The sequence below is a fragment of the Canis lupus genome, chromosome 2, assembly GCF_003254725.2.
Source record: "Canis lupus dingo isolate Sandy chromosome 2, ASM325472v2, whole genome shotgun sequence".
In the NCBI taxonomy this organism is placed as follows: domain Eukaryota; kingdom Metazoa; phylum Chordata; class Mammalia; order Carnivora; family Canidae; genus Canis; species Canis lupus.
The window spans coordinates 83,147,934-83,175,750 of record NC_064244.1 but is presented as its reverse complement, the minus strand read 5'-3'; the positions used below and the strand labels follow the sequence as shown (position 1 = coordinate 83,175,750).

General features: G+C 65.9%; 1 protein-coding gene across 1 annotated transcript; it reads left to right on the top strand.

Moving 5' to 3' along the window:
- The first annotated feature begins 915 nt into the window (after positions 1-915).
- DRAXIN (dorsal inhibitory axon guidance protein) lies at positions 916-26,023 on the top strand. The gene is made up of 7 exons (XM_035713728.2): positions 916-1,024; positions 12,995-13,413; positions 15,596-15,786; positions 17,535-17,646; positions 18,009-18,098; positions 19,277-19,366; positions 22,573-26,023. The coding sequence occupies exons 2-7, from the start codon at positions 13,005-13,007 to the stop codon at positions 22,683-22,685; spliced, it is 1,005 nt and encodes a 334-aa protein (XP_035569621.1). The 5' UTR covers positions 916-1,024; positions 12,995-13,004; the 3' UTR covers positions 22,686-26,023.
- Positions 26,024-27,817: the final 1,794 nt, after the last annotated feature.

Here is a 27,817-nt window from a genome sequence, read left to right as displayed (position 1 = left end):
GGAACATCATCTCCTCACAAAGGCCGGGCGCTAATGCTGAGCCCTGGCGAGCTCGGGGCGGTGGTGAGCGCAGCCCTGAGCTGAGGGCCAGGTCAGGCGCCCTGCCCAAGGAGCCCTGGGCGCTGGAGGAAGCTCCTAAACCCGGGCCACACTCTGGAGGAAGACTCGGAAGGTGCTGGGGGGCTCCGGGCGAGGCCGCGGCTCCTTTGGGGTCGGCCGCTGACCCCGCCGTGAGTTACGGGGGCCGCGGGGCTCAGCACAGCGCATCCCCGGGCTCCCGGGGTCGTCGGGACGCGCGCCCCGCGCGGTGATGGATGAGCCGCCCCGGGGCCGCGCTGGGGAGCCTCGGGCGCACCGTGGCGGGGCGGGGCGGGGCGGGGGGCGCCTGCCTGTGCGCGCGGGCGGGGGCCGGCAGCGCTGCCTCCCTCGGGGGCCCGGGACCCGCACCCGGTAACGGTCTGAAGGCCCCGTGTCCCCCCCGCAGGGCGACCCCCGCGGGAGCCGCCCCGCCCGCGCACTGCTGGAGCCCGCAGAGGCCCGGGCGCCCCTCGCCCCTCGCCCCTCGCCCCGGGCCCGGGCCCGCGCCTTCCTTCCGTCCGTCTGCACAGGCGCCCCGGCCCCCGCCCCCGCGCTCGGGGCAGCTCCGGGCCGGCCCGTACGCACCGGGAGGAGCGGGCCGCCCGGCTGCGCCCGCCTTTGTCTGGCTCCTTTGTCTGCCCCGCGCCCTCGCCGCGCCGGCGCCCGGGCCTCTGGGGAGCGGCCCCCACCGCGGGGCGCAGCTGCGGGGGCGCGCAGGCCGGGAGCGCGCGGGGTCCTCCTGGCCCGGGGCTGCCCCTCGCCGGTCCGCCGCGCCCCGCCCGCCCGCGCGCCCCTCCCCTCCCCTCCCCGCCCGCCCGCCCGCCCGCCCGCCCCGCCCCGCGCTCCAGCCCCGCTCGGCTCCGGCGCATCCTCCCGCCGCCCGCGCACCTCTCCACGCCGTCCCGCGGCGCTCGGCTCCCGCAGGCGCTCGGCCCCCGGCCCACAGGTAAGCCTCGGCCTCGGCCCGCCCCCGGCCCCGCCCCCCGCCTCACCTGGCCGCGGGCCCGGACAAAGGTGGGCTCCGCGGCGCGCTCGGGGCGGGGGGCGGGGGGCCGCGGCCCGGGCGCCGTCGGTGGGAGCGTCCGCCGCCCGCGTGTCCGAGGGCTCCCGGCCCCGCCCGCGCACCTGCCGCTCCCCTGCGCGCCCCCCGGGACCGCGTCTCTCTTTGTCTCTCTGTCTCTGAGTCTCTGTCGCCCCGGCCGGGGTGCGGGGGGCGCCGCTCCGAGACGCTCGGGAGACCCCCGAGCCCCGGGCCCCGGCCGGCGGCCCCCGCCCCTCCCGGCTCCCGGGGCTGCCGCGCGTCGGGGAGGAGGCCGGGTGCGCCCCGACGGCCGCGCAGGCCCCTCCGCCCGCTTCCCTCCACCCGCGCCCGGGCCTGTGCTGCGGCCGGAGGCTGGCCGCGGGCTTCCCGCCAAGTCCCCCTGCCCCTGCGCCCCGGCCCGCCTGCGCCTCCCTCTGGGCCCGCCCGCCGCTACCCCCCGCCCCGCCCGGGCTCCCGGGGCCCCGCGGGTTCAGCACCCTGCCCCGGGCTCAGGCGGACAGGGGCCCCGGAGCCGGCTCGGACAAAGGAACGCATCTCTCTGAGCCTCAGTGTCCCCCTCATAAGGCGGGGATGGTAGCACCTGCCCACGGGGATGTGTGTCCCGACGGTGCCAAGAGCGCGGTGGATGCCAGCACGGTACACACCTGCTGGCCATGGGGGGCTCCAGGCCCCGGCTGCGGTGGGATCGGGGCGCCCCAGCGTGGGGGGACGCATCACCAATCCAAGGCTTAGAGACGCTGCGGAGAAACAGGCCGATGCCCCCCTCCCTCCCCCACAGCCCCCGCCCACAGCAGGGATCGGCTCTCACAGGCGCCGTCCTCTCTTCCCGCTCTCCTCTCCGCCTGTCCTAAGAGCAGCTTAAAAATCAGGGCGAAAAGGGGTCTCCGCTTCCAAAATGGGATGAGTGTCACTATGTCAACGTTGCCACCGCTGGCTGTTCGTCATGAGGCATCCACGTGGCTCATTCCCGACTCCGAACCTCTGTCGCGCCCTGATGCCTTTTTTAATGCCGCTAGCTCACAAGCCGTTCCCTTTCCTCGGGGGGCCTCGTCTTGCTGGATCCCGGACCCGCTGTGTGATGGCCCAGAGCCGCCGACCATCATGTTGCCTCTGTCCTCATAACAGGTGACACGCCACCCCTGGAGCCAGCAGGGATAGGGGCCAAGTGGCTCGATGAGGGCCACTTCCCCAGAGGGAAGCCTTCTCCCAGCGGCAAGTTCTAGGCTCCCCTGGCTAAGTTCTTGTTTTCAGCCCCAGCCAGGGCTGGCCACCGAGCCTTTCTCTTAGAGGGGCGAGAACAGGACTAGGGACACAGGCACACCCGTCCAGCCTCCTGCTCGCCATCCTGGCAGACAGGCCCAGCGTCGGCAGCCAGGGCCCTCCTGCCCTCTCTGCCCCCCTCCGGCCACAAACTTCCTCCGGAGCGCCCAGAGCCCAGCAGCCCTGCAGCCCTGCAGCCCCTCACAAATGTGCTCAGAGCCTCCTTCCTCCTCACCATTCAGTCCACCCCCTCCCCCAGCCCTAAATCCTTCAAACGGCTCCCTGTTGCCACTCAGTTAACAACTCTACTTGCCTCCCACAATACTCTGCTCTGCATCTCCGCTGGCAGCGGGAGGGGGGCTGAGCGCCTCCACGGCGGGCTCTTCCCTCCACCTCACACGTTGCCCTGCCCTGCGCTCTGCAGAGCCGCCCCCGGCAGCCCAAGGCCAGCTGTCCCCTCTTGCGGGGAGCCCCCGGAGCCCCCTTCCTCCTCGTGGTCTGTGCTTCGCTGGGCGGGGCTGAGCCTCGTTCCCCTTGTGGTCCCAGAACGCACAGGGGGTGCTCCGTGCACACGTGGTCTAAGGAACGGAACCCTTGGTCACGGGTTAGGTGTGACCTGAAAATTGCAAGCCACGGGTTGTCCCTGGATCCTCGCTGGGCCCTGCTGGCCAGACAGGGGCAGGGGTGGCCTTGGAGCAGAGGGCCGTGGCTGGGAAGGTTGAAGCAGGAGCAAGGCACCTGGAAAGTCGCCGAGGTCCTCGGGGCTCTTCATCCTTCTGGAGGATGAGGATGATTTCTGTGCCTGACTAGAGACGGGGAAGCCGCTGCCCAAGTCCTGCAGGGTGGGCGTGAGCAAATCCCACTGATGGTTTACCGGCTCTGTGACTCACTGGTCTCAGCCAGGAGTGTGGTGGAGTGGGGACTTGCACCCGGGCCTCCCTGATTCTGCAGCCTGGGGAGAGCAGGTGCTCCCTCCAGAGAAGGGTCCTGCGGGGAGGTGTTCCCGAGGGGAGGTGTCATACGAGCAGCCCTGTTCTGGCCCTTTCAGGTGACACCTGCCTCTCTTGCTGCCGCAGCCCCTCTACCTGTCTCCCACCAGCCCCTCCTCTTGGGGGGCTGTTTGGCCCACAGAGCACAGGCCCTCCCCCAGGAAGGACACAGCCCCCCCAGGAAGGACACAGGCCCCCCAGAAAGGGCACAGGGCCTCCAGGAAGGGCACAGGCCCCCCCCGGAAGGACACGGGACCCCCCAGGAAGGGCACAGGCCTCCCCAGGAAGGACACAGGCCCCCCAGGAAGGACACAGGCTCCCCCAGGAAGGACACCGGCCCCCCAGGAAGGACACTGGCCCCCCAGGAAGGACACAGGCCCCCCCCAGGAAGGATACAGGCCTCCCCAGGAAGGGCACAGGCCCCCCCCAGGAAGGACACAGGCCCCCCAGGAAGGCTGTGGGAGGACGGCTGAACCCTTGGGGCTAGAGGGCCCGCCCCTCGCCACCACCGGGTCCCAGCGTGGGCAACTGTCCGTAGCACAGCACCAGGGAGTGGCATTGGCCATCTGGTACCCGGCAGTGGCTGGGCGTGGGGGCACAAGGCCTGAGTCCCTGCTAGAAACCAGAGCGGGTGAGATGAAGTCTCACCTCTCGAGACTACGAGTTGACGCTCTCTGCGCCGGGCCCCGGTTAAAGCCCCCAGCGTGTGCCATCCTCGAGTCACAGCACGCGCCCTGGTGTGGGTCACCACGTGTAGCATGAAGCGTGGTCACGACGCTGCCTTTGGAGTCAGAAAACTGTGAGTTCAAGTCCCAGCTCGCCACGTCCTCTACCGTGGAACCCTGGGCAAGTCCCTCAAAGCTTTGTCCCACGGTTGAGTCACTTTTGTCCACTTCAAAGGGCTGGATCAGAGGATGCAACGTGGAGCTCTGGGCCCAGCTTGCGAAATGGCCGATAAGCGATACTGTCACCACATTCCTCTTGCAGACGTGGGCCTGGAGCCCAGGGAGGTTAATCGACTTGCCCAGGGTCGCGCGGCTGTTAGCTGCTGGAGCCGGGATTCCTCCCCAGGCTTGCCCGGCACCAGGTGTCTCCGCTCCACGCTGGCCTCTGCCCCGAGCCAGCAGCAAGCATTTTGTCACTTGATGATTAAGGGACGGGGTCCCACCAAACAGCAAGTGGTGTTTCATTGTCTGGATACCAAGATAATGAAGTTTGGGGAAGAGGGAGCCGGAGGATTGGTTGGCGGGGAGGAGGGGTGGCAGGAGGCAGGACTCTGGCGGGACCTGGTGGGACCCCTGGGTGGGCGGCAGGGCTCTGGCCGCCCCCCAACTCCGCAGCGCTGTGTAGGTTTTTTGAGGTGTGAGGCCTTGGGGGGTTGCAAATTCCCAAAGCTACTGTTGGAAACAATGTAAGCAGATGGGGCCGCCCCGCCCCGGTGGGGAAGCCAAACCTCATTTGCCGAGACAATGGTCCTCTCCAGGCAGGCCTGGGCCTGTGGGGCCCCACCCCCTCGGAAGCCATCCATCACCCCACGAGGGCCGAGGACAGGGCCACCTGCGCTTGCCCCCCAGGCACAGATGCACACACACTTCCAGGCCCCCCCGGCCCCCCACTCGCAGCCCGCGCTCTCCCTCTCCTCCCCATAACTGGGGCTACTGCTTATTGGCCCCTTCTGGGGACTGCTCATTTCTTATGCCGTTGCCTCTCCTCCTGGCATTTTATAGGAGCAGAAACTGAGGCTCAGACGGGTTCAATGACTCGCCCCGGGTCACACAGCCCTTCGCGCTCCACTCCGTGGGGCTCAGCTTAAGGGATTTGGGCCACGTCTGAGCAGGGAGCCAGATGCAGGGCTTGGTCCCAGGACCCTGAGGTCTTGACCCAATAACACAGATGCGTGGAGCCTGAGCCGCAGGTGCCCCCCCCCCCCCCCCCCGACATCTGCATTTGAATCTGGAGGGAGGGCAGGGGACTTCGTCTTTGCCCACAGATTAGAACCTCTCCAGTAAAGGATGTGTTTCTCCATGTTCTGGGAACTTCCAAGGCTGGGCCTGCGTCTGTTCTAGCAGGCTGGGGGCAGCAACTGGATGGACGGCTGTGGACCGCAGGCCTCCTTGGGGGACGGGCCGAGAGCTCCGTGGGCAGGAGCCGTGTCTCTCTTGGCCTCGGGGAGTCCTACGCAGATCCCAGGCCAAGGCAAGACCTGCACCTCCCCTACCGCCCTCGGGGCTCCCTCGGGCCAGGGCTAGTGTCCCTGCGCTGGGACTGGCAATTTCCAGAGCAGAGACCAGGTCTCCGCCTCAGACTGGAGCAGGCTCTTTACATGACCTCCAGGTCCTGCCCCCGGAGGGGCTCACAAGGGGTGACCGCCTGGTGTCACTCTCCCCTGCAGTCTGTGGTCACTCTCCCCTCCCCTTGACCCCTGGGATGGCCACCCCCATTCTCCAGGGGTCAAGATGCACAGGCCTCTGCCCGAGGCCAGGTTGGCTCAAGGCCTAGGGGAGGGTAGGCCGAGCTCCGAGCTCCGGCTGCTCTGAGGCCCCTTCCTACTGGCCACGGAGGGAGAGCGGTAGGGACTAGTCGGGACTGCCAGCCCCCGGGGCAGCGCCCCGCCACTCATCTCCTTGCTGGAGCACCTCCTAGACCTACCTGGGCCCCATGCATACCCACTCCCCCCGCCCCCATACACACAGGCAGGAGTACTGATCTCCCAAATAATCCCACCTCCTGGCAGTCTGCTGATCCCATTTCACAGACAGGGATGCTATGACTCATGAGGAGGTCTCATGGTGGGAGGAGCTAGAGGGACAAAGTCTAGTCTCAAAATGCCTTGGGAAGAGCCCAGCCCTTGAATTTAGGAGCCACCTGCCCCTCTTCCACCCTCATCTAGGATATGTAACAGGGTCTTTTTGCGGTAGGGGGAGGCTTAGTTTTCTTTTTCTTTATTCATGAGAGACACAGAGAAAGAGACAGAGACACAGGCAGAGGGAGAAGCAGGCTCCCTGCAGGGAGCTCGATGCGGGACTCGATCCCAGGACCCCGGGGTCACGCCCTGGGCTGAAGGCGGACACTCAATGCCTGAACCACCCAGGGGCTCCTAGGATATAACAGTTTTGATTGAACAAGCAAAATTACCCATTTTCCCTCCCTCCAAAGGAGTCCGGGATCTGCTCCCAGGAGCCCCGGCTCTGTGGCACCCACGCGCCCCAACCTGAGCTGCGGCCGGGGCAGCCCCACTGTTCTCAGAGCAGGAGGGCCTGGGATGGCCACCCCCATTCTCCACTAGCCCTTCTAGGAGGCGGCCAACCTGCTGAGAAGGGGGCGCCCGAGGGAGGGGTCCGGCAGATGGCTTCCAAGCTGGGACGTTCCTAGTCTTCATGGACGTATGGGAACGTAAAGCCCATACGATCCCTGCAGCAGAGTCCATCCCAAGCGCTCCTGCTCCCGGGCTCCCAGGCTGGGGGTCGGGGCTGGGGGGCCAGAGCTCTTTATATGTTCAGGAATCATCTCTTGTCTGCGGAGCCGGTGGCAGCAATGTGGGAGGAATGTTTTGGTGAAAAGCGGGAGAGCGGCGGGGAGTGAGGGGGCTGTTCTGGTCACACGGGAAACACGGCAGGGAAGGAGGCCAGGGTTTTATGGCGGGGGGACACCTGCACGGAGGCCGGGCCCGCCTGCGGCTGCTGCTCTAAAAAACAATTCAGGGGCGCCTGGGGGGCTCGGGGGGGTGAGCGTCTGTCTGCCTTTGGCCCCGATCGTGATGCCAGGGTCCTGGGATCAAGTCCCGCATCAGGCTCCCTGCTTTGTGGGAGCCTCTCCCTCTGCCTCCGTCTCTCTCTGTCTCTCATGGATAAACAAAGTCTTAAAAAAAAAACAAACAAGAACAGAATTGGGCCCTCGGTGCTCAGGATCCCGGGTGGGGGCTGTGGGCTGCGCTGCCTGGCCACACGGGGGGCCGTCCGCCCCTGAGCCCACGGGCTCACCTGGCCGAGAGAGCCACGCGGGGGCCGGGCAGCCTGCTCGGGGTGGGTCAGCGTGGCCTTCCCAGCTGGGCTCTCAAGGGAGCAAGATCCCGGGGATGTTTCGTGGCCTCTCGGGGGTCAGAAGGCCCTTCCTGCGCAGGTTTAGGGCTGGGTAGTGCCGTCCAGTTCCTCACGAGCTGGGAGGTATTCCAAGGGAGGCGTTTCGGGTGACCCATGGAGAGGGCCATTTCGAGGCATGGGGTGTGGCCCCCGGAGAGGCAGGAATTGGGAGCCCTCCGCAGCCAGCCCCGCGCCGCCTTCCCTGAAGAGGTCTTGAGAGATGGAAATGCGCCAGTGTCCCAGGGAGGCCCGTGCTGGCGTCGGGGCGCACGGCCCAGCCCCTCTGGGGACAGTGTGTCCTCTGAGCCCTCGCCACCTCACCACGGGCCCCTCGCCCCTGCCGGCTAACTCTGGATCCTGGAGGCTGGTACCTGTCGCCCCTCCCCACGGGGACCCGTCGCTTAGACAGACATGGAGGCTTGTCGCCCCGGGTGGGGAATCCCCGGGCTCCTGGGCAGACCAGGCCCCGAGGCCTCCCAACCTGCTGACCCGGGGCTCTTCCTCCCCGAGTCCCCTCACCCCGACGTTTTGAGCAGAGCAAATCCTCCCCGTGGAGTCTTCATAACCCGAGCACGGGAAGCCGACAGGCCGTGTTGTGCAACCGGAGCCCCCCACGGCCCCCACCCGCAGCCTCTCCCCGGAAGCCCCGTGCGCCCCGTCTTATACGGACACAGCGTCAGGGCCCTGGCGGCCAGGCCGGCGTCAGCCTGGTGCGCGGACATGCGGGTGACCACCGCTAGGCGCCCGGTCTACGGTGCGGCCTTGAAGCGGGTCCGCGCGGAAAGAGAGCTGCTCCCCAGTGGTGCGAAGGCACCCGTGGCCGTGGGCGGCACCTGTCCCGGGGAGGCAGGCGTCCACCCGGCGGCGGCGGTCACACCCGGGAGACCCTGGAGTGGGCACACAAGTAGCCGCAAATGGGCACAGTCGTTCTTCGAAACGGCTCACCTTGCGTCCCTGGGTGCCCTGCGGGGCCGCGGGGAAGCCCGAGCTGTGCTCGTGTCGGGAGTGGGGCAGAGGACGCATCTGAGAGCGCCTGCCGTTCCCGCTACAGCTTTCAGGGTCGTTTAAAATATATTTTTAAGAAATGACGTCAGAACCAGGTGATCCAAGCACCCCTGGCGGCGATGGGCCGCTTTCCCACGCGAGGAGGAGAGCCAGGGCCCGGTGGGGGCTGGGGGGAGGAGGGGCTGCGCGGCCAGGGTCTCCGGCGCCGGCTACGGGCTGCGGCCGAGCTCCACGATCCTCGGCTCCGTCGGAGCACCGCTCGTATTCGGGGCCCCGATCCCCGCCGGACGCCCCTCGGCCGGCTCTGCTCCCACCACCACCCACTCCCCGGCCCCGGGCCCCCGGTGCAGCACGCAGCGGGCGAGCCACTCGCCAGGCAGGAATGCGAGCCCTGCAGCGGCCCCGGGGTGCCCAGGGCAGCCCAGCTCCACAGATGTCCATCGGGTGGGTGGGCCTCGAGCCCCCCTAGTCTCCCGGGCCCCAAATGCCAGGCTGTCGGTGCGGGGGGGGGGGGGCCTCCGGAACCGAAGCAGGCTCCAGGCTCAAGTCGTTGGCTTCGCTTGCACATGCAGCCTCTGGATGGAGACAGGTCACAGGCCAACCGTCCCCACCGAGTAGGGACAGTGGAAGGACACGACGATCTTTCCCCTCCGTCCCCAGCTGCCGGTGCCCAGTCCCCCTCTTGGGCCCTGACTGCACTCACAGCAATCACAGACCATGTGGGGGAGGCAGGGGGGGACCCCGGTGAAGCTCAGTGCACCGACAGTGGCGTGAAGGACTGTCCCGTGTGTGCTGGGCGAGCGTCGTGTACGGCTTACCCCCCTGACGCCCCGCAGGCTCTCAGCTTCCTCGTTGTATAAACGTGGAAAATGACCCGCTGCACAGGGCAGTTGGGAGGACGCGGGGAGAAGTGGGCGAAATCTAAGGGCCCGGGCCCCGCAGGCCCCGGGAGCCACGGCTCCTATGATCGCGTTTGCTTTTGTTCTGTTTTGCTTTTAATGAGTCACTGAGATCTCACTTACGGGGGGGCTGTCCCTGGGCTGTGGATGGCCCCGGGGTCCCTGGACGGCCTCATCCAGGCTGCTGGGGAGGGGCTCAGACCAGGCCCGGGAGAGCAGACTTGGTGAGCCGAGCACCTGCCGAGCACCTGCCGCCCCTTTCTGCCTGGATGCTCGGCGCCTCGTGATGCGGCCTCCAACTGGCTCAGAGTGGCAGAAACCGTTGGCGCCCCTCGTCGCCGCGGATCCCTGGCACCACTTCTGTAGCACATCCCACGTGTCCTGGGCGGCGCTTTGCCAGGCTGGCATCGTGGCCGCGGGGCTGTGCCAAGATCCGCGTACAAATCCTGTGGGCTGGGGGAGAGGGCCCCATCAGCCACGCGGGCAGAGCGCTGCCAGGATCCCCCACCCTCACTCCAGCCCTCGCTCGCTCGCTCGCTCGCAAGCACACGCACGACCACACCCTGAGAATGTATTTATGATCCTCTGCTCGGTGGTCAGTTTGTTCTCAGTCCACTTCCATTCTGATCTATTAGTTAGTGCCCATTATTTGCAGGGTCTTTTTTTTAAGATTTTTAAAAAAATATTTTATTTATTCATGAGAGACACAGAGAGAGAGAGAGAGAGAGAGGCAGAGACACAGGCAGAGGGAGAAGCAGGATCCATGCAGGGAGCCCGACGTGGGACTCGATCCCAGGACCCCGGAGTCACGCCCTGAGCCAGAGGCAGGTGCTCACCCACTGAGCCACCCGGGTGTCCCTATTTGCAGGGTTCTATAGATGTGATAGGAACAGAGGGAAGAGTGGGACGGAGCCCCCTAGGATCAGAGTCTTGTGAAAAGGCAGGTTGCTGCAGCACAAGACGGCACGCGGGGTCCTTCAAGAGCTGGACAGAGCCGTGTGGGAGCACGACAGGGAGCCCTTGTCGCTGGGACACTGACAAGCTTCCTTCCTGGAGGAGAGGACATTTGGGACGGACCGCAGAGGACGGGCAGGATTTGGACAGAGAGATGGGGGTGGAGGGAAGAGGTGGTTTCAGGCAGAGGGAACGGCCCAAGCGGGAAAGACACAGGGAAGGTGGGGTGTGTTTGGGGCCCAGGGAAGAGCCCCTGTTGGCTGTGAGGTTGGGGGGACAGTAGAAGTCAAGGCTGCAAAGCCAGGTCAGGATCACATCCTCCAAGGTCTTGAGCGCCAAGGTAAGGAGTCCACGGTTAAAGGGGAAGGCCTTAGGGAGCCAAGGACCGTTTTAAGCGCATGAGGGTCCCGGTGAGAGGAACGGTCAGCAGTGGGGCCAGGCTGGGGCAGGACGGGGCTGATAGGGTCTGGGCAGAGGCATGGCTCCCGCACGCTGAAACCCCCCGGGCTTGCCCCAGGCTGGCGTGTGCCTGATTTGTGGGGGGCGGTGGGCGGGAGGGGACAGGCGGCCCTGGAGTCGCTGGGGTGCGTTGAGATCTGCAGCCGTTGGAAGAGTCGTGGCAGGAGGACTTCAGGGGGCCAGACTGACTGCCGCGGACGTGATGCCCCGGGGTGTGGGGGGGCCTCCTTCCTGGCGCCGCCTCCAGGACTCTGCCTGCCCCCCGTCCCCCGGGCTGCCCGGCCCTGTCTCCCAGAGGCCCCTCGGGGTGCGGGCCTGGCTCTGCCCACCCCTCCTCCCGCGAGCCTCTCTGCTCCAGCCCTTCTGCCGTGACCTGCCTCCCGCCCTCTACCCCCACGGGAGGGGGGTTCCCAAACTGCCATCCCGTGACATCACGGGGGCGCCCCCGGCCTTCTCCCAGGCCATTGTCCCCCGAGACACAGGCCGGGCCTGGCGGGGACAGCATCCCACTCGGCCCCAGAGCCTTTCTCGTCGCGGGAGTGCAGAGGCTGGCCAGGCCCCCCTGGAGAGCGGCCTGCACCTGCCTCACCCGGAAAGGGGTTCCAGGGGTCCCCGCGCAGAGCAGTCCTGCACTGGCAGGCCGTGGGAGGGCCCTCCTCCCGCCCAGCCGCTTCGGGAGCTCTAGAGCCGCCCGGCTGCCCCCCTGGGCCTCCGCAGCCCCTTCCGGAAGGGCTGCAGGGGAGGCTGGCGGGGGCACCCTCCTGGGGGTGAGGCAGGGGCGCCCGGGACAGCCGGCGGGCTGCGTGCTTTACCTTCTCCGCGGCGGAGGGGTCATGCCAGGGCACCCCAGGGTCCCACATGGCTCCCAAGGGTGTGCAGGCAGCTCGGAGCTGGGAGGTGACCGGACGGCCTCTGTCTCCGTGTCTGTGGTCCCAGGGGAGCAGAGCAGAGGGTGGTGCTGGGGACTGGGACTCACGGGGGACCAGGCCACCCCAGGGGGACGAAGGGAGAGCAGGATAAAGGACGGTGGGGGCCAGGCAAGGTGCGAAGACCTGCTGCCCCCTGCCCCCCCCACCAGCCTGGTCGGCCTGGCCCGGGGGGCTCCAGCCTCCCCGCCCGCTCCAAGGGCCTCACTGGGAGCTGGCTGACCATGAGGCTGGTGGGGGAGCAGGGGGCGCGGGGGAGGTGGTGACGGGGCAGCTCCAGAACCGAGGAGGCCGGGGAGAGACCCGGGAGTGACCACAGCCCCACCAGCCTCTCCTCGGCCCTGGGCCATCACATGGCCACAAATCCAAGGGAACGGTCGCTAAGCGCCTTGGCCGGCCTAATGGGGTACGCGGGAGGCCCGGGAGGCCGTGGAGCTTCAGTCAGCCTGGCCAGCCTGTTGCCGGACCTGTCGGGGCACGAGAGCCTGGTGCGGGGGTGGGGGCCGCGGCCAGGGCCACGGGGGATGGGCCCCGGGCTTCGGCAGACACCCCACCCTCCCCCAGCCAGGGGACGTCAGGGGTGCTCCCCCCGGGGCCCCGCGTGTGGCGGAGAACGGAGGCTTACCCCGACGGTGGTGGGGTGGTGGTCGGGTGGGCTCACCCCCCACGGCCGCCGTCGGAGCCCAGCTCCAAGGTGCTCGGCCCCAGCAGGGTCGGCGGGGGTCGCAGCCGCCGGCCCCGGGAGGAAAGCGAAGGGGAGAGACAGGACTGGGCTGTCTCGGGGCAGCCACGGGCGAGCGCCCGGGCCCAGACACGGCAACGACACGTGCGGCGCTTAGTCTCGGCTCCGGAAAACGCTGGGAGCCCCTCGAGAGCCGCGGGGAAGGAGCGAGTGATAGAAACTCCCGTGAGCGCTGAGCCTGACGCTGAGTCCAGCCCCGGGGACAGGCCCGCCTCTGGGCTCAGAAGGACTCTGCCCTTCCGGGGGCTTGGCGAAGGGGCCAGGTATGCGCGGAGAAGGGAACGTTCTAGACTAATCTGGAACCTGCCTGGAGCTTGGACTCTAAACCAGGCCTTCCAGCCGGGGCACCCTGGTCTCCCCGCCGGCCTCCAGGGCGCCCCGACCCCGGCCGCCGGATTCTGCAGCCCTGCGGCCCCGGGGGCGTCTCCACAAGCTGCCGAATGTCCCCCGGACAGAGCCCCCTCCGCCCCTGCTGAGCCGCGGGCCCTAACGGGCGCGGAAGCGGGGAAGCAGGCGACAGGGGCTGGCTGCACCGGGCCTCACGGGCTGCTCCTCTTCCAGACCAGAGCCCATGGCCGGGCCCGGCACCCACGCTGTCCCCGTGCTGTTCGCCGCCCTCCTGCTGCTCCTGGAGCTGCGCCCGGCAGGCTCCCTGGGCCCCGGCGCCCCCGCGCGGAACCTCCCCGAGAACCACATCGACCTCCAGAGCCCGGCGCTGTGGGTGCCGCAGGCCAGCCACCACCGCCGCCGGGGCCCGGCCAAGAAGGAGCGGGCCCAGGACGGGACTGTGGCCTCCACCACCAGGCAGGCCTCCAGGCTGCCCGGGCAGAGGCCTGCGGGCCTGCTGCAGGACGAGGACCCGCTCCTGGGGCTGGCGCTGCCCTACCCTGAGAAGGACAACCGGCCTCGTGGGTCAGAGAGGGTCAAGAAACGCGGCAGGGAGCACAAGAGGCGCAGGGAGAGGTTGAAACTGCACAGAGGTAGCCGGAGGTCTGCCCTGGAAGGGGGGGCACGGGGGAGGGGGCCGTGAGGGAAGTGAGGACCCTGGGAGGACGTCGGGAGCCCCGGAGAGGGCAGGCACTGAGCCCCCGGGGGGGGGGTCTCTCTGAGGTCAGAGTGATGCGATGGGGGCGCCGGGCGAGGCCGGGTGGTGGAGCTTGGGGGAGGAGGGAGGCATAGCCGTCGAAGCTCAGCCCGAACAGTGAAGGATCCTCCTCAGTCAGGAAGTTCCCCCTTGTGTCTGACCTAAATCCACCGCACTGTGAGCCCCGGACAGAGATGCACTAGCTCGGGGGCCCCTGTGCGCATCACTGACCCGCGTCCAGGGCTCAGACCGGGCGCCCAGACGCTGAAGCCAGGTGTGCCCAGGCCGGGGTTGTGGCCCTGCCCCTTACCAGCTGTGCCCCGGGGCAGGTCAGCCTCCCGTGCCTCAGTTTCCCCGTCTGCATGAGGACGATGGCCCCGCGGACCCTAGTGTGGAGTCCTAGATGACTCAGACGCTTGGGAGGGCAGCCGGCAGGTCGGGCGTCACAGGCCAACCCTGGACTTGTTCTCAGGCTGGGATCCCCGTTCTCCAGGCCGGACCCAGATGAGCTGGGGAGAGATGTGCTGTCGTACCCCCCCCGCCCCGTGTGTCCCCTGGGGTGCTCCCCGGCTCCGACTCTCCCCCACATCCCCGAATGCCCGTGAGGGCCTAGCTGCCCCCTGGCCGGCCGCCCCCGCCCTGTGCCCGCTCAGCTCCCAAACAAACACGTCCCGGCAGGTGCCCCCCCCCCCACGCCCTGCCCCGGGCGGCTCCTCCGGGGGCAGCTGGCCCCGAGGCCACCTGGCAACCTGGGCTCCCGAGTCCCTTGGCAGACCAGGTCCCACAGATGTGAGATGGGTGTTGTTGCGCAGGAGGAGAGACAGAGGCTCACCCCCCGCCCCCGGCCTGCAACAGCCGGGCTTGCTTCCCCGCCAGGCCTGCCCACCCCCGTGGGCGGCACACTCAGGAGGGCCCAGCTGACTCGGCCCCCACCGCCGGAGCCGCGGGTCAGGCTGCGGAGGGGACGCCGGCATCCTCGAGGACGCTGGGGCCGTCAGCTCGTCCCGGCTCAGCGCCGGGCCCCAGCTGCATGGGGCCAAGGGGACCCCTAAGTGGGGGAGGAGGCCGTGGAGGTCTCCAGGCCAGGTCCAGCCCTGCTCACGTGCCGTACAGCTCCGGTGACTGGGTCCCCGTTGCCCCGTCTATAAAATGAATGGGGTGGATTTACTGGTCCCCGAGTCCCCTTTTGACTCTTTGGGACTTGTTTTTGGGGCTTGGGGTGGCCTCAACTGGCCCAACCAAACGTACACTCGGAGCTTGCCTGAGAAGGAGGCGAGGATGAGTCCAGGCGCCCCGGCTTCTCTCAAAGTCCCTTTGTTCTTGACCCCCCACCCCGACGCACCCTGCACGCTGTCCCCTCCGCACTCAACCTCCCGCAACGGCCCTGAGTCTTGGGAGGTGGCATCAGTGGTTAAAAGGCATTGGCTTCGTGCTCAGAGGGATCTGGGTTTGAATCCAGGCTCTGCTGCTGCTGGCTGCCGGCTGACCTCTCTGCGCGTCAGTCCCCCCATACGTGAACCTGAAGGAGCACCCAGGTCCTAGGCGAACCCCAGGAGAGGGGTTAGATAGAGTAACACCCCTAAGGAAGGATCCGGCCCACGACGGGGCCCGGCACACAGCAGGGTGACGATCGTCACCGCGTAGGAAGCACCTGTTCATAGAGGATAAGCTGCGGCTCCTACTTGTCCAGGTCCTCTCCCCCGCGATGCCGCTCATCACGTTATCCCCCCACTCAAACCGCACCTCTTCCAGGAAGCCTCCCGTGGTCAATCCCACTTAGTTCCCATTTGTCGCACTTGCACCCAACCCGGCCTTGAACGTGCTGGAACGTTCCTTCAGAGAAAGCATCCTTGGGCCGACCGTCTCCCCAGCAACACCACAAGTTCATTCGCCACGTCCCCTCCCTCTTCTCTCCCCGCCCCGCCGGCCCCTCATCACCTCCAGGAAGGTGGGCAGCAGGAGCGCTGGCTGAGCCCACGCCTGTCCCCCGGCCCTGCCGCCGCCCTGCTTGGGGCTGAAGACGGGCCTTGCCGTGGGCTGACGCGGATAAAGGCCCTGTTGCCCGCCCCGTGTCTCAGGCCGCGCCGTGCTCCGAGGCCCTAGCTCCCTGATGAAGAAAGCAGAGCCCTCCGAGGACCAGGCCCTGGAGGCCACCATGGAGGACTCCTCCACCAGCCTGGCCCCCACCATTCTCTACCTAACCACCTTTGAGGCGGCACCTGCCACGGAGGAGTCCCTGATCCTGCCTGTCACGTCCCTGTGGCCCCAGGTAAGGGGCCCCAGACCAGCCGGAGACGGAGGCCCGGGGGTGGGAGGCAGCTGGCCGAGGCCTCCGAGCCAGGGGGGCGGGCGCCTGTGCAGCCCAGCTGCACCCCAGTGCACGCTCTGTCCTGGGAGGGCTGCTACCGTCCGGGAGGAAGGGGTCCCAGGGGCTCAGTCCAGGGACAGGCAAGGAAGCGGGTGCCAGCTCAGCACGCTGGCTCTGCGTGGGAAAGAGCAGGGGCCTCGGGGAGGAGCAATCCTACGTTTGCCCAAAAGTCCAGAGAATAATAATAGTAATAATTTAAAAAGCCATGTCCCCAGGGCTCCTGGGTGGCTCAGTCGGTCAAGCATCTGCCTTCAGCTCAGGTCATGATCCCAGGACCCTGGGGTCGAGTCCTGCATCTGGTGCCCTGCTCAGCGTGGGGGGTGGGGGGGTCTGCTTCTCTCTCTCCCTCTGACCCCCCTGTTCCTGCTCACACCCACACATACACTCTCTCTCTCTCAATGGAATACATAAAAAATCTTTTAAAAAAAATAACCATGTCCCCATGACACAGAATTAATAAACGTAAGTCAGCACTTTGAGCTATCTGCTTCAGATCTTCCAAAAATCCACATGGCGCACGCAAGCCCAGGTGGCAGACGGGCGCGCCGTCGGTGATTGTAGACGGACGGGCACGGAGGAGCTACTAGCATCATTCTCGGAACTAACAAGAGGCGCACCCTTCTTGGACCCCTTCCGTGGCTTTGAATTTTTTCCCAAATATGATTATTTAAGGTGATCAATAAAGTATATGCATAGAAGAAATAAGACTTTTTAAGCAGTAGGTCATTCTTACTCCCTTTTGGGTCTTGTTCCTCCCAGCCCTTGAGATTTTTTTTTAAGTTTCATTTTTAAGGGGCGCCTGGGTGGCTCTGTCGGTGAAGCGTCTGCCTTGGGCCCAGGTCACGACCCCGGGGTCCTGCTGCTGGGCGGGGGGGGGGGGGACTCTGCTTCTCCTCCCTCTGCTCCTTTCCCCCTCTCACGCTCACTCTCTCTCCCAAATAGATAAATAGGATATTTTTTAAAAATTTATTCTTTAAGTCATCTCCACGCGCACCACGGGGCTCCAACTCACAGCCCCGAGGTCACAGTCGCACTCTGCACCGACTGAGCCTGCAGGCGCACCGCCTCCCCTTGAGATTCTGACAAAAGCTAGGGACCCTCTCCAAGGACCACCTGGCGGCGATCCACGCTGTCCAAGGCCTCCTGAGGCCCATCGGTTGAGAGCCCAGCCCTCGAAGATGCCATTAGGGCCCATGTCTGACCCCCAGGACTGCCGGCCAGGGCTGTGAGCCCAAAGGAGCTGTGGCCTCAGGCGCCACAGAAGAGCTTTTTGGGGGGAGAGAAGGGGCGGGGAAGTGAGTGGGTGAGCAAAGGCCTCATCCAAGCCCCGCCCCCCGCAGCACAGGTGTAGAGACCCGCCAGCAGGTGCACCTGCCGCCCCAGCCGCTCCCCCACAGGCCCGGAGGGATATCACCGGCTGCACCACCCCTGCACCATCGGGCCCTCCCGCGGGGTGGCGGCTGCGCGGCCTGGGAGCTGCCTGAGTGCGGCTGGAGCGGGGCCTGGGCAGCTGTCCCCGTGTCCCCCCACCCCGGGCTGGGCTTCCAGGCTGGCCTCTGAGGATCCCTCCTTTGCCCTCGGGCTCTGGGGGCCCCCATTTCCACTCCCGCTGTGGGAGCTCCAGGCCCCCCCTCGTGCGCTGTCTGCAGGCTCCGCCCAGGCCTGACGGGGAGGTAATGCCCACGCTGGACATGGCCTTGTTCGACTGGACCGACTACGAAGACTTAAGACCCGAAGTCTGGCCCTCTGCGAAGAAGAAAGGTATGTCCGCCTACCCTGCCAGCCCCGTGTCGGGGCGGGGGCCCCGGGGAGCCCAGCCTGACCTACAGATGTCCCGGGGGGGGGGCGAGGAGCGGAAACGGGAGCTGACAACGGGGTGCACATGTTGCTATCGGGCCCGATGGCGTGCTCGTGCTTTCCTCCGGCAACTCCTTTTACCTGCAAAAAACCCACAACCTGCTGGGTCTATCCTACCATCGATCCCATTTTAAAGAGGAGACGACTGAGCCAGAGAGGTGGACAGTCCTGTCCACGCGGCCCAGCGCAGGGGGGCAGCACGGGCCGGCGCTTGGTCGCTCTGGCCTGCGGGCGTCGCTTCTGAAGGCGCATCTTCTTGTCCCCAGAGAAACACCGGGGGAGACTCTCCAGCGACGGTAACGAAACATCCGCGGCTACAGGGGCGCCGTGCAACCACCACCAGGACTGCCTGCCAGGTACCTGAGTAGCGTCCACACGCAGGGCAGGAGGCTGGGAGCCGGGGGGTGGGGGGGTGGGGGGGTGGGGGGTGGGGGGGGTGGGAGGGGCGGGTCGGACGTCCCGGGGGGGGGTGCCCCCCCAGATGACCGATGCTAACAGCCATGTGGGAAATCCCCATAGCAACCCGCGGAGAGGGCCCCTCCCATGGCCACTTTCCCCGGCCTGGAAGTGGAACCCCGGAGAGGCTGAGTGTCTCTGCTGAGGTCACACAGCCAGGAGGTGGCTCCGGCCGGGGCCTGTCTGGTCCTTAACCACCGCCCCACGCTGTCCCTCGACTTCCTCCTCCTAACACCTGCTCGGGCTTGATTCTGCCCTCGTCCCCTTAGGACGCTGCCGGGCCTGAGGGGCAGGTGCCGTCCCGACGGCCTCACCTGTGCAGCAGCTGCGCCCATCATCCCGTTTTGGCTGGCGTCCTCAACTCCTGGCCCTTGTTGGGTCCGTGGGGACCCCCCCGGGAAGCAGACACTGGGGTGGGGGGTTCCAAGTGCAGCAGGTTTACTCTGGGGGAAGAGGGCAGGCCTGTGAATGGCCTATGGGGGAGGGAGCCGGACCGGACCCAGAAACCGGGGAGGCGGTCTCTGCCAGCCCACGGGGAGCGCCGGGGCAGGGCTGCAGCCCACAGAGCCCACGTGGGCGGGAGTGGCCAGGCCTGGTCGCCCTGCTGTGCCCGACCCTGGCTGGGCTGCGGGGGAACCCGGGTGACATCGGCCCGGGGGTGCCTGAAGGTGCTGCAGGCCGCCGGCTGACTGCCCCTCACCTCCCGACAGCAAGAGGGGAGACCAAGCCCGCTTCCGCGGTGCCCCTGCCTCGGGCCTCCCCGGGACCTCCTTCTGGGCCGTCCGGTGGCTCCCCGGGGGCCTCGGTGTCCCCATTGTCGAAGAAGGTGTTGCAGCAGGTGTCCCCAGGGCCCCCCCAGCTGCTCTGGCCCCTCCTGCCCCGCCTGCGTGGGCCAGCTGGGGTCCCTGCCACCGGCCCCGCGGGGCCCTGGCCCTGAACATCCTCGGTGGTCCTGGTAGGGGGCCTTGTGCAGCAGGCGGCCCTGCCTCGGAGATGACGGATCTCCTGTCCGGCGGGACTGTGTGCGTGTCGGGGAGGGTCTAGGCGGCTGGGCCGACCGAGCTTGCTGTGTGGGCAGGGACCTGCTGTGACCTGCGGGAGCACTTCTGCACGCCGCACAACCGAGGCCTCAACAACAAATGCTTTGATGACTGCATGTGTGTGGAAGGTGAGCCTGCGCCTGTGGGGCAGGGGTCCCCCGGTTCTGCACGGAATAGGGGCGGAGACGTCCTGGCAGAGGGCGGGCCGGGGCCGTGGGGAAGGAGAGGGTGGCAGGATCCCTTGGGAGCAGCGCCACTCGGTGCCTCCCCAGTCTGTGAACTCATGGAGTCTCGACTCCTGGCATCGTTTCTCAGATTTGCTTTCCTCGCCTCTTGAAACACAAGCTGGCGTGATCGCCGGCGAGATCGGAGGTGGGAGAGGGAGGAAGGGAGCGCGTGTCTCCAAATAAGACAGAATCTGAGAAGCCTGGCACTTTACCCCCGAATTCTACCCCGGGGCCGGCATTCCCGGGGTGAGAACGAGGGCTGGGCGGCGGTGGCGGTGGCTTTCCACCAGCCCGGCGGCGTCCTTCACGCTCCCGAGCTCCCGCCCAGGTGTGCCCGGCTCTGTGCCCAGCACGTCACTCCAGTTATCTCTCATCATCCTCGCAACCGTCCCAAGTTAGGACCTGTTACTGGCCCATTTCACGCCTGAGCCAACTGAGGCACGGAGAGGCTAAGCCACCTGCCCAAATTCACGCAGCTGGAAAAGTCGGGGAATACTTCTAATTTCGTCCTCCGAAGCATTTCCAGTATATGTGTTTGAAATAAGGAGCCCCCGCTTGCCGTCACTCGGCTTAGGACTTACCAGCTCCCACCAGTCCCGGCCGTCTTCCCCCCACTCAGCTCCCCGATTCCAGTCTGATTTCAAAGCGACTCTGGGGAGTGCATCTTCCACCTGCGAATATTTCAGGATATATCTCTAAAAAGATAAGGATTCCTTTAAAAAATAAAATACCGGGGCGCCCGAGCGGCTCAGCCGGTTGAGTGTCCGACTGTTGCTCTTGTCTCAGGTCACGATCTCCGGGTCGTGGGACTGAGCCCTGAGTCGGCTCCACGCCGAGTGCAGCCTGCTTAGGATCCTCTCTCTCCCCGTCTCTCTGCCCCCCCTCTTGCTCTCCCAGGCACACGTGCTTTCTCTCTCTCTCTTAAAAAAAAAAGTGAACAATAATTACTCAATATTGTTCAGTAGCTAAACGGTTGCTCACATGCCCTGAGTGGGAGAATTTGGTCTCCGCCCTTCTATTAACCATCCTGAGACACAAGCCCCGTTTTTGCTCAGATTAGCCTCAAAAATTATCTGCTGTGACAGCAATAAAGCTACTTGGGTCTAGTCAGTGAAGAGATATCTACCGAGTGCTCTCGAAGGTTCTGGACCTTTGAGATGCCGGGGCAGAGAGAACTGGCAAGCGGCTCCCACGGATTCCATTCTAGCGAGATGCGCAGATATTAAGCAAATAAGGCGACAAGATGTCTTTAGAAAGAAATAAAGACTCCAAAGAAAATCAGGGTGGTCCGATGAGGAGTCAGAGTTGTTTTAGAAAGGACAGCGGGCGGGAGGGAGGTGTGGACCCGGCCACCTGAGGATGGAGGGTGCGGGGAGCAAGGGAGGGCCCCACCCATGCAAGAAGCAGGGCAAAGGCCAGAGTGAGGCTGGCGTGTTGGAGCGCCCCGGCCCACGGTGGCCCACAGAGAAGGTGGCTGGAGGGGCAGGGCGCGGGGGACGCTGGCGGAGACCATCACGCAGGACCTGGCTTGATTTATAACGGAGGGCGTCGGCCGGCTGTACACTGGGCAGTGACCTGGCCTGCCTGCGGGCCTCTGGGGGCAGGAGCGGAGGCCGGGAGGGCCCATGGAGGTGAGGGGATGGAGGCAGGCAGGGGTGGCGAGGGGCGGGAGATGTGGAAACGACCTCCAGTTACCTGTGTGCAGGGCTGAGGCCCCATTTCACAGAGCAGGAGACTGAGGGGTGCAGGGGGCAAGAGGGCAGTGCAGCCCGGGGAGTCCCGACAGCACTGAGGTCCCCTCACAGCTCCTGGGCCCCTAGGTCCACCCCGGCGCCCAGGTGAGGGGATGCGGCCCTACTGAGCTGCACGTGCCAGGTTGGTCCGGGCTGGGCGGCCCCTCTGGCCAGGGAGCCTTCCTTCCTTCTTTCCTGCCCTGGACCCTCTCCAGGCCACCCCCGAAGCCCCTGCAGCTCATTTCCTCTGATCCCTCTGAGTCAGAAAGGAAGCTCTTGCTTCCTCCCTGGAGACTTAGGTTCCAGAAAAGAAAAAAGAAGCTGGAAGTGACCGCCCAGGCGGCTCATGAGAGCCGGTCCAGGAGGAGGCTGTCACCAAGGTGCCACGCGGGAGGGACTCCCGGCTTCCTCAGCCCAGGGTCCTCGGCCAGCCTGGGTCGTGGACGGTTCTGGAAGGACTTCCGTGGGAGCCAAGCACTCCTGCTCGTGAGTCCCCGGCCGCTTCCCAAGTGTCACTCGTGTGGCCCCATGACCCAGGTGTAAACTCCAGGCCCCTGAAAGCACAAGCTTCACAGCGGTTCCTTTATCCTCTCGGGAGCGACACAAGTGGATCCTAGAGTAGCCACGTCCTCTGCCCCCGGGGCCACGCCTGACCTGAAGTGCAGGGATTGCTCGGGCCACACTCACACCACCCAGCAGGGGTGGCCTTCTGAAGCCTCGAATGAAAAATATGCTTAGCCGTGTCTCCCAGGGGACGCCTGTGGCCACGACAGACGGAGCTTCGGCTCCGACCCCTCCCCGCGGTGGCCAGGAGGGCCACGCCCACGCCAGCTTGAGTGGTCGGGGAGGGTCTCCGAGACCTCAAGGCCCCAAAGAGGCCAGTGATGCAAAGCTTGGGCCAGGGAGTTTGGCTGCGAGAACAGCAAGTGCAAAGGGCCTGAGGCAGCACATGGCTGGGTGTTGAGGAAAAGCAAGAAGATTGTGTGGCTGGAGCTCGTGAAGAGGAGAGCGGACGGGAAGGGGCAGACAGGAGGCAGGTCCAGGTCCCGGGGGTCTTGCAAGCCAGAGAGGGAAGTTTGGATTTCCTTTTGAGTACGGGGGCGGGGGTCTTGGGGGTTTTATAGGGGAGGTTGGAGTCCGCCTTCCTTTGTCACTTTTTTTAACAGACCCTGCATCCTCGAGGCATCGCCGCAGGAACAGCGTCGGGCTCTAAATAGCCTCGAGCTCCATCTGTCTCTCCTTCCTTTCGCCTTTTTAAAGGCTTTTTTAAGCCGGCTGGGCTGGGCTGCCAGTGGCGACGGGGCGGGCGGGTTGTGCGGCAGAAGAGGAGGGCGCGGGCTGGGGGCGCCCCTGACCCCTGCCTCCCTCGCTCAGGGCTGCGCTGCTACGCCAGGTTCCACCGGAACCGCAGGGTCACCCGGAGGAAGGGCCGCTGCGTGGAGCCCGAGTCGGCCGACGGCGACCAGGGGTCCTTCATCAACGTGTAGCAGCCCCGCGGGGGGCGCCCCCCACCGGCCTGGGGACCCCGCAGGTTTGGAGAAGCCGGACGTTTTGTTGACAGCTAGTGGGCGACCCGATGGGGCCCAGAGACCGGGGCTGCGGGCTGGAGCCCGGGACCCTCGGCCCGGAGGGGAGCCCCACGCCAGCTGCCCCCCACCCCTGCCCCCCGCCCGCCCCAGTCCCGCCACGGCGGTGTGGGGAGCGCCCCCCACGGCCCGGCCTCGGCACTGCAGCGGCCTCGAGTCCACGGAGAGGCTTCCCTCGACGGGAGGAACTGCCCGAGACTCGCGGAAGCCGCAGCCGGGGCCAGAGGCTCCGTGTCGCAGGCGCGGCCCAGCACGGCCCTGCGTTGTCTCCCCACTGAGCTCCCACAACGACCGTCCAGAGGAGGCATGACCGCCGTCTTCCAGGCGGGGAGACCGAGGCAGAGCCCGCTGGGACTTGTCCAGGGTCCCAGATGGATGCTCCTCACACCTCACCCTGTAAGGGCCCCCGGGGTCTGACTACCACGCAGATTCCGGTTGGGTCGAGTCTGCGTTAACAGGCTCCCAGGGTGGGGGGGCGGCCGCGGGGAGGACCCCGCTGAGAGCACCCGGATCCTAGGGAGCAAAGCCGTGCCGAGCTGGAATCTGCTCCCGGGCCAAGCGTGTGGGGCTCCCCGCCCGCATCCCTGCCTCCCCACAACCGGAGGCTCAAGCCGGCCCCCCCGCGGCCTTCAGTGAGACGCGAGCGTTCCCCGGCGGCCCCGTCACCACCGTGAGGTCCGCGGGGCCCGGAGGTGCTCTTCCTTCCTGGACAGAGCGTGCGGCGTCTTCAGCACCGCTGGGCCCCCTCCCGGTAAGGCACGCCGCAGGCAGATTGGCCGCTGCCCCTGGACGCGCTGTCCTGGGATCCGACGTGTTTGGGGGAAGGACCGCAGTGCCGTTCCCCGTCCTGCGGCTCGCTCGCCCGTCCCAGGCCAGGTGCCCTGACGTTGCTCTGACAGCCTCTTTGGCTTCTGTAGTCCATGCCCTTTGGGAATCCAGTGCTGATATGGACGCAAAAAAAAAAAAAAAAAAAAAAGCAAAAATGCACACGTTGTGCACGTGCAGCCACTTTGCACACAGCCTCCGTGGCTCCCGGCCTCCCGCAGACCCTCTCTAGACCCCCCACCCACGCTTCTGCAGCAGAGCCTACTGAGGAGCTGGGGCCCCTGGGAGTCCGGGTGCTGCCTGCAAGTGTCTGCCCCCCACAAGCTGGACCCCCGCTGCCCCAGCACATCTGGCCCCGGGGGTCACTTCGGGAGGGCCGCTTAAGTGCCCCCCACTCCTGGTCGGCCCTCTGGTCCCGGGCCAACCAGGTTGCAAAGGACAAAAGCCTTCCTCGTCCACATTCCCGGCCGGCCTGGACGCCTGCCGAGGGCCCACACCCGCGGGCCTGGGCTGTTTGCTCCCCTGGGAAAACCAGCCGGGGTCAGGGGCCTGGCACCAGCAGAGCAGAGACATCTAGGAGAAACCAAATATCCTTGCTCATTGCTCCCTGTCCACGTTCCACGGGCAAGGAGTCCTCGGGGTGGGGGCGAACGAGGCGAGATGAAAGCCGGCTACCGGGAAACCGAACCCGCGGCGGCTTTGCCAGAGGGCACCCAGGCAGCGCCCGTGCTCTGCGTGTCTTGGGGGGCGGCTGACTGGAGACTGTGACGCAGCCCCGAGGGGGCAGGCCACAGGCAGGACATGCGGCAGGGTTTACGCGTGGCCTTGCATGTGTCAGGGGTGGGGGGTGGGATAACAGGGTGGCCCCGGGACATCAACAGCGGAAAGCACGAAGGGCAGGACAGCGAGGGCCCCGGGGAGCTGTGCTCATGCACCAGGGCAGCTCCACGGCCGGACGGCCGGCGTCTAGCTCTCTGCGAAGGGGGTGGGTGCAAACCTCCTAACACCAGGGTTAGAGACCCCAGAGCCCCCCAGTTCTTCCTTAGGTCTCTCTTAAATTTGTTTGGCAAGTGCAGAGGTCACTTCCCCTTAATCCGGGGTTTCAGCAAGTTTTGACCATAAAGGGCAGGTAAATATTTTAGGTGTGGTCCAATAAAACGGTTCACGGACGCTGAGATTGGAATTTCATATGCTTGTCACATGTTCCGGATACTACCCTTCGTTTGATTTTCCAAAGCCCACTTAGAAATGTAGAAAGCCCCTCCTGACTTGCAGCCGCAAAGCCGGCGGTGGGTTGGATGTGGCCCAAGGGGCCGTCGTTTGCAGGTCCCTGCTCTGGTTGGCTGTGTCCAGCGCGGCTCACGTTAGAATACTTTGGGGAGCCCTCGAAGGAGCGGGTGCCAGGCCCCTGCACAGATGCCGATTCCACTGGTCTGGGTTGTGTCTGGGCTTCGTGTGTGCGAGGCCCCCCAGGCGGGGCCTGAGCTCCAGGCCCCTCGACCCCGCGAGTGCCTGCCGCTGGCGACAAGCTAGTGCCGGGGTGTCGGGTGCGCGGCCCCCGCAACGGGATCCGCTTTGCAGGGTTGGGGGGGCAGGGAGCACCCAGAACCCTGCCCGGAACGAGTTTATAGGACAGCAGAACAGCAAGGAGAGTGGGTGCTTGGGGGGACCCAAGGGGAGCCAGGGAAGCAAAGCCGTTAGGATTTCGCGGGGCGGCCCGTCACCGCCTTGATGACCTGGCCTCCCGTGGGCGGCAGCGAGCATGCGCGTGTGCATCTGTGTGTGTGTGTGTGTGTCTCAGGGAGGGGGCGGCAGAGTGAGAACCGGAGACCTCCGCTGCAGGGAGTGTGTTCTGAACCGAGTCCGGGCGGGTCTGAAGTCGGATCCTCAGCCTCCTCTGGGCGCAGGAGGCTCGGGGTGGGCCGGCAGCGCGGCATCGGGCCGGGGCTCGGCGGGAGTGCGGGGTCCCGGGCCCCAGCCCAGCCCCGCTGACCCCGAGCCGCTGGCGGTGCTGGCCGGGGCAGGGGGGACGGACATCAGGGTTTTAACAAGTTCCCGGGCCGCTCTTGGGCACAATGAAGCGTGAGAGACCCAGGTCTCGGACACATAAAGGGACACAGAAGAGGTGGATGGTCGGGGACGGCTGGCGATTCAGGGCGTCTGCGTTCAGCCGGGAGCCGCAAGTCCGAGGTCTGGTTTGCCGACTTAGCGACCAGCGGGGACCAACTTCCGGGCCCGGGGCCCTGCCTCCCGGGCGGGGGCCTCAGGCTTTGGGTTTTCCGACTCTCCGAGCTTCCCTGGGGTCCTGTGCCTCCTCCTGAACGTGTGGGGCGGCGGGGTGCCGTGCCCCGTAGTCCTGTGATGACGTGTTGCATGTGTTCTCTTGAGCTGTAAATAAAGAGCCGATGGTTGTCGAGCTGCCTCAGTGTCTCTCTCTGCCTCTCCCCGAGACCATCCGGGGCAGGCGGGGAGCACGTTCCCTGCGGGGCCCCGAGTATTTCCTCCACCACGTCTTCGAGCATTTGCGCTGAGCTCAGCGGGAAACAAGACCGTCTCTGTCCTCAGCTGGACCTCTTCGTGCTCCTTCCGTCAGACCTCTGGGTGGGAATTTGGTATCTGCACCCTCCCTCTCCATTTTAGGGCTGGGGCAGCCGAGGTCGCAGCAGGCCGGCCTCAGTCGGGGCCTGGGTGGCCACGTGCAGTGAAAAGCAGACGCCGACTCCCCCCGGAATGGGAAGGATAAAGCGCCGCCACCTGACGCGGGGCCTGGGCAGGCTCAGATGGCATCCTGGGAGAGGGCATGAACTGGCCAGGGGGTGGCCTGGCTTGGCACCAGGAGGGCCGTCGCTTATCTCGGTGGCAGCTCCAGCCAGCGCCACCCGGCTCCGCTGAGCTCCCTGCCAGGCCTGGCTGAGGGCAACACAAAGCGAGGCTGCATCGCCGCTCTCGGTGCCTCCGCGTCCTGAAGCCAGGGGGGTCCAGGCTCTCCTGAGGGCTGGGGTACCACAGAGGAGGGAGGCCCCCAAAGGCCTGCTGTCCCTCTGGGACTCTCCCTGCCCAAGCACCACCGAGGGACTGTAGCCTGGATGGAGGCGGGACGGGGAACCCCCTAATCCCGGGTTTCCCAAAACGTGGGCCTGGGACTCCCAGCATCAGGACCCTCCGGGCTGGGCGGGGAGGGGGGGCGCCCAGGTGGTGGTGAAGCGGTGAAGCATCTGCCTTCGGCTCAGGTCGGGATCCCAGGACTTGGATTGAGCCCCACGTCAGGCTCCCTGAGCCTGCTTCTCCCTCTCCTCTGCCTGCCACCCTCCCCACCCTACCTGCTTGGGATGCGAGCTCACTCTCTACCAAATAAGTAAATAACATCTTTTTTAAAATTTATTTATTCATGAGAGACACAGGGAGAATGAGAGTCAGAGACCCAGGCAGAGGGAGAAGCAGGCTCCATGCAGGGAGCCCGACGTGGGACTCAATCCCAGTTCTCCAGGATCACAGCCTGGGCTGAAGGCAGGTGGTAAACTGCTGAGCCACCCAGGCATTCCAGTAAATAAAATCTTTTTTTTTAAGTTTTTTTTTTAATTTTTATTTATTTATGATAGTCACACAGAGAGAGAGAGAGAGAGAGGCAGAGACACAGGCAGAGGGAGAAAAAGTCTCCATGCAGGGAGCCCGATGCAGGACTCGATTCCAAGTCTCCAGGATCATGCCCTGGGCTGAAGGCAGGCAGTAAACTGCTGAGCCACCCAGGCATCCCAATAAAATCTTAAAAAAAAAGGTCCTCTAAGGGGAGAAAACCAGTTTGTGAGCCCCACTGGAGCCTGTGGCTCAGCGTCTCTAGGGAGGGGGCTTGGCCATCTGCGTGTTTGACGAGCCCCCTGCCTGGGTTTGAGACCTTCCTGAGAGCTCAGTCTCCTCCCCCGCAGGCCCCAGGCGCCTGGTGAGCCTCGCGCTGGGGATGGTGCTGGGGCGTCGAGCCCGAAGCTCCCCCTTCATATGAGCTCCAGGGTCCTCGTCACCGTGGCCCTGCTGCTCAGCATTGCAGACAAGGCTGAAGGCGGATACGCGCCAACGAGTGAGCCGTGATCCTCGTTCACACGGAGGGGCAGCGCGCTGGCTCTGCCCGGGGTCTGCAGTTTGCTGAGCCCCAGGCCTGTACGGCTGACTCCGGGGCGCGTGCTCGCAGAACACTCCGCTAGGCTTTTAAAAAC